At 42.8% G+C, this 5,698-nt stretch overlaps 1 protein-coding gene across 1 annotated transcript; it reads right to left on the reverse strand.

Annotated features, from left to right (window-relative positions):
* Nucleotides 1-3,132: 3,132 nt before the first annotated feature.
* LOC125079664 (olfactory receptor 6M1-like) lies at nucleotides 3,133-4,125 on the reverse strand. Its single transcript, XM_047693471.1, has one exon. The coding sequence runs from the start codon at nucleotides 4,123-4,125 to the stop codon at nucleotides 3,133-3,135; it is 993 nt and encodes a 330-aa protein (XP_047549427.1).
* Nucleotides 4,126-5,698: the final 1,573 nt, after the last annotated feature.

A 5,698-nucleotide genomic window follows, 5' to 3' on the forward strand; every position in this document is an offset into this window, starting at 1 on the left:
ACTTTGAGTATATCATGCCAGTCACTTCTGACCTGCCAAGTTTCTGTGGCTAGGTCTGTTGCCCCCTACTTTGTCTTTCCTTGTAAGTACTTCCTTTCCCTTGTTGGTTTTAGGCCTTTCCCCGCCTTTTCTCTGTATTTTGCTAATTTTACCACAAACTGTCTTGCTTGCTGTTGGCCAGTTTTGATTTTGATGGGAGTTCTCTGTGCCTCCTGGATTTGGATGTCTGTTTCCTTCTCCAGATTAGGGAAATATTCATCTGTAATTTCCTAAAAGCAAACTTCTGCCTATTTTTCCCTCTCTTCTTATTCTGGGACTCCTATGATATGAATATTATAATGCTTTATGGAGTCACTGAATTCCCTAAGTCTATGTTTGTGATCCAATATTTTTCTTTCCCTCTTTTTTCAGCTTCGTTATTTTCCAAAAATTTATCTTCATATAATTAACCCATTTTTCTACTTCTTCCATGCTTGTGGTCATTATATTCTGTCAGTTTTGCATCTCAGTTATAGCATTTTTTTTTTATTTTGGTCTGACTAGTTTTTAGGTCTTATATCTCTGCAGTAAGAGACTCTCTGGTGTCTTCTATGCTTTTCCTAAGCACAGCTGATATCGTCATGATTGTTGTTTTCAATTCTGGGATCAGGTATATTACTTACATCTTATTCAATGAGACCCCTGGCCATGACCTTTTCTTTTTCTTTCTTTTGGGATGAATTTCATCATCTTGGAATTTTGTCAAGGTCTCTTTCTTCTTCTTCTGCCTGTTACGTTTCTTGCTGCTGAGAGTAATGGCTTTAAGAAGGGTTCTTATCCTGTCCAGAGCCTGGTCCTTCAGGAAGTGTCTCTGAGGTATGTTGTGTGTACTCTGTGGCTGCATTTTGGCTGCTCTTTCCCTCAGGTCAGGCTGTGCAGAGTTTCTCTTTGCCTGCAGTGGGGAGTGTTCAGACCTTGTCCAGAGTGTGGTGAGTTGTAACTAGGTAAGCTCTGGTCTGCTTGTTGAAAGAGGCCTGATCCTATTTTCACTAGAGCTGAAGGTCTGCAGCCAGTGTATGGTCAGTAGGCTCGGTATGTGTGTGTGTGTGGGACACTTGCCCTCATACAGAAGCACCCGCATTGTGTAGGGAGGAGGGGCTTGGCATATGTGGCTCAGGTCTCCACTGTGCTCCTCACTGAAGATAGTCCACGCTGATGGGTGGAGGGAGAAAAATGGTGCCAACCCACTCTCTTGTCCCCAGAGAAGGGTGTTTGCACTCATGCTGTCCAGGAAGCCCTCACAGAGGAGCGAACAATTTGCCCTCTCGTGTCCTGCAGATTGTTGCCTTCACCCTGTCTGTGGTCTGGCCATCTGCCCACCTGGCAGCTCAGTGCACCTGTATTTTGAAACTCAGCTGGCATGAGTTTCAAAACTCCAAATTTTAGGGATCTGCCTGGCATGGATCCATGCTGCTCCTCTAGGGGTGGGTCTTACCACGCTGGGTCTGATGCAGATTTGTCCTAGAAGGTCAGTTGCACCAACGTGCAGAAACTTGGAGTTTAGAGGGAAATGCAGCAGGGAAAAAAAAAAAAAAAAAAAACAAGAATCAGCATCCAGGTTAGCTGCCCTCAACTGGTGTCTCTGCTCCTGTGCTAACAAATGGGGCAGCTCAATGGCACCCACTGGCTCTTGTCCCTGAGAAGGAGTGCCACCTCTCCCAGATGGACTTCAAGAAGGGGAACCATTTCTCTAGTGGGCCAAGGGGATCCTGAGAGCATGCAGTCCACTCCTGGGCCTCTGTCCTCCTTCTCCATTGGAGCACAGCTACACCTGCCAGGCTCCACACTGGCCATGGCAGGACTTCTAAAACTTCAGACTTTGAACTCCACTGTTTGTAAAAACTCATGATAAGTAGCCCCTCTTGTTTTCCTAGTCAATGCCTCTGGGGAAGTGTTTCTTCTGCAATACTCTGTGTCTCTCTGTCTCTCACTTCTCTCTCCATGATCAGGACTCTCTCCCCTATGCATCACTAGTAATTCTTTTACCCCTCAAAGTACATATCTGCTTCTACCTTCCACGATGTGGCCTCTTCTCTCCCTCTAGTTGTATAGTTTGTTCTTCCAGTCCTCAGGTCAATTTCTTGGGGGATTCGGAATGATTTGATATTTATCTAGCTGTGTTCAAGGGAGAAGGCAAATATAGGGTCTCCTTTTTACTCTGTCATCTTAACTCCCATAACAATATTTTCAACTATCACGAAATTGTATGAGAAAATCTAGTAAGTGAGAGCATTTGGGTAAATTAGATTGATAAATGAATTCAAACAGATTTATTTGGGTGTTGGGTCTCAACCTGTGAGCAAAGATAATACAATTTAAAAAGTGGGCAGTTCCAAAGGAAAAAATCAAAATCAAAGTAGGATTTGGGGAACATATAATCAAACTAAGACTCTACTGGATACAAAGTGTTATAATGACAGATCTATTTGTTAGTCTCTATGGGGCCATTCCTTTTGCATGCTGGCTGGGTTACAAGTGTTCCCATAACTGCTGCCCTCGTAGGCCTCTGGCACAAAACTCATAAACAAATATTGGTTGGGGTGCCTGGGTGACTCAGTTGGTTGGGTGACTGCCTTTGTCTTGGGTTGTGGTCCCGGAGTCCTGGGATTGAGTCCCACATCAGGCTCCCAGCTCCATGGGGAGTCTGCTTCTCCCTCTGACCTCCCCTCTCATGCTCACTCTCTCTCTGTCTCTCTCTGTCTCTCAAAATAAATAAATAAAAATCTCAAAAACAAAAACAATAACAACAACAACAAAAAACCCAAATGTTCGTTGTACTCAATTATATCTACATGCCAATTCCTGCCATCATTTTACAGTTGGGCAGCAGGAGGCTTAGAGAAGTCATATAACTAATCTAAGTCCACTGAAATCAGTACCTCAACAAATACTAAACATTAGCTCTTATGACTCAAGGTCTGGAGTGCTTCCATGATCCCATGTTATGATACGCAAAATATTTTAAGGACTGAGTGGACATAGAATTCTTTTTTTTTTCTTCTGATTTTGCATGCTTCACTATTGATGATGTGTTTGATGCTAATTTATCCTGCCAACAGATGCTAAGAGTTCAGTCCACTTTGGTGTCACTCTTCATACAGCACGAGATGCCATATGAAGAAAGCATAGCTTAGATGCCCTGAAATGGGTTAGAGTCATGTTCCCTTGGAATGTGGCAGAACTTATCAAGACCTCCTTTACCTTTTCATTCCTCAAACTGTAAATGAAAGGGTTCAGTAGAGGGGTCACCACTGTGGTGAGGACGGCTGTCACTTTGTCAAACTCCAGCGAGTGGCTCTGGCTGGGCCTCATGTACATGAAGACGTTGCTCCCATAGGCAATGGACACAACTGTTATGTGGGAAGCACAGGTGGAAAAGGCCTTCTGACAGCCTTGGGCTGAGGGGATGCGCAGGATGGTAGAGATGATATAGGTGTAGGACACAATAGTGAGTACCAGGGAGGTCAGAAGGACAAGGGAGGATAAGAGAAAGTTTATCATCTCAATGAAATGAGTGTCTATGCAGGCCACCTGTAGCAGAGGGGCAATGTCACAGAAGAAATGACCAATTTCCTCAGTGCAGTATGGCAATCTGGACACCACGATAGTTGGGCACAGTACTGAGAGGAAGGCCCCTAACCAGCAGCCCAGAACCAGCAGGAGGCAGACCCTGCTGTTCATGATGATGGTATAGCGCAGGGGGTTACAGATGGCCACATAGTGGTCAGAGGACATCACCGCCAGCAGAATAAACTCCACTGTCCCCAGAAAGAAGTAGAAATAAATTTGAGTGATGCAGCCAGCAAAAGATATGGTTTTTTTCTCTTCTAAGAGACAAGTTAGCAACTTGGGGGTAATAGTAGTCGTGAACAAAATGTCCAAAAATGACAAATTACTAAGGAAGAAATACATTGGTGTTTGGAGATGATTATCAGTCCATACTAAGGAAATGATGACAATGTTTCCTGTTATGGTGAGCATATAAACCAGCAAGAGAATGACAAACAGCAAGATTTGAAGTTCTTGGATGACAGGAAAGGAGACCAATGTGAATTCAGTCAAGGAACTCTGGTTTCTCAGAGCCATTTCTACTGGAGGGATAAAGAAACAAATGAAGAAAAACAGAAGAGTTTAAGATCTCTTCCAAATTTTGCTAGAGAGAACATTCAAGAGCCGGGGTCTTGGTCCTCTCTCTGGCTGTATTATGTGGCTTCTGGTAAATCAAATTCCTTTGCTTGGCCTCTGTTCCCATCCTCATAGTTGATGAGTTGGGAAAAAAACCTTTCTGTGGTCTCTTTAAACTTTAACTTTTCAATTCCTATTACATGCATATATTTCTTTTCTTTACTTCCTTCCTTACATCCAAATCCATTCAAGCTAACTGATATGTATCATTCACTGAAATTCACTCAAGACATTTTGAACATGTTACAATTTAATACTATGGATATCTTAGCTGAGAACTTCATATCAGACTTCATTGAGGAAAAAGAAGTCATCAGACAAAAATTCTATTATCCTTCCTGTATGGAGGCTGACCAGCATATGATGATCTGAAGGATTCTCTTAAGCAGCAACAAGAATTGGATAGGACACACTTTCTGAGACATTGCTGGTTGCATCAAAAGTAAGGGGAGGTGTCTGGATCCATTTTCTTTTTTTCTCTTTTAAAGATTTTATTTATTTATTTGACAGACAGAGGTCACAAGTAGGCAGAGAGGCAGGCAGAGAGAGAGAGGAAGAAGCAGGCCTCCTGCTGAGCAGAGAGCCCAATGCGGGGCTCGATCCCAGGACCCTGGGATCATGACCTGAGCCGAAGGCAGAGGCTTTAACCCACTGAGCCACCCAGGCACCTCTCTCTCTCTCTCTTTTTTTTTCAAAGATTTTATTTCTTTTTTTGACAGAGAGAGACACAGCGAGAGAGGGAACACAAGCAGGGGGACTGGGAGAGGGAGAAACAGACTCCCTGCTGAGCAGGGAGCCCCATGTGGGGCTTGATCCCAGGACCCCAGATCATGACCCAAGCTGAAGGCAGAAGCTTAACGACTGAGCCACCCAGGCACCCCCCGCCAAACCCCCTCTTATTAGGTCATCTCATCCACTCTGAAAACAAACAAACAAAAAAACCAGATTAGTAAATAGGAAGATATATAAAAAGAATTTCTCTTTAATGAAACAAAGAGAGATAAACTTGCAAAATATTAGTGTTCAAAGGAATGGAATTTTGTTAAAACAACCAAAACAAAATCAGGGAATGGGAATATTTACATGTGTAGTGTGGTATCCTGCAGGAGAGAACACAGACACTGAAGATGGATAGTATTTACAGAGAAGCAGAGCACCAAAGGGAGGCAATGAAAAACAGCAAGAAAAGGCAGATCACTTACATGGGAAAGCAGAATGACTATTGGCTCCAACACAGCAGCAGTGAAAGCCAAAAATTAGTTAAATAACATCTTTAAAGCGTGGCGAGAAAGTACCTGCCAACTCACAATGAGATATCCAGTAAAAGTATCTCCCATTGTAAAATAAACATATTTCAGATAAAAACTTCAGGAATTTATTACCAAGGGACAAATTATAAAGTAATTTCTAAATATAATTCAAGCATAAAATAATGGAGATACTTTAAGGTATTAAGAGGAATAATAGAATGGTA

The sequence above is a fragment of the Lutra lutra genome, chromosome 10 (genome assembly GCF_902655055.1).
Source record: "Lutra lutra chromosome 10, mLutLut1.2, whole genome shotgun sequence".
Classification (NCBI taxonomy): Eukaryota; Metazoa; Chordata; class Mammalia; order Carnivora; family Mustelidae; genus Lutra; species Lutra lutra.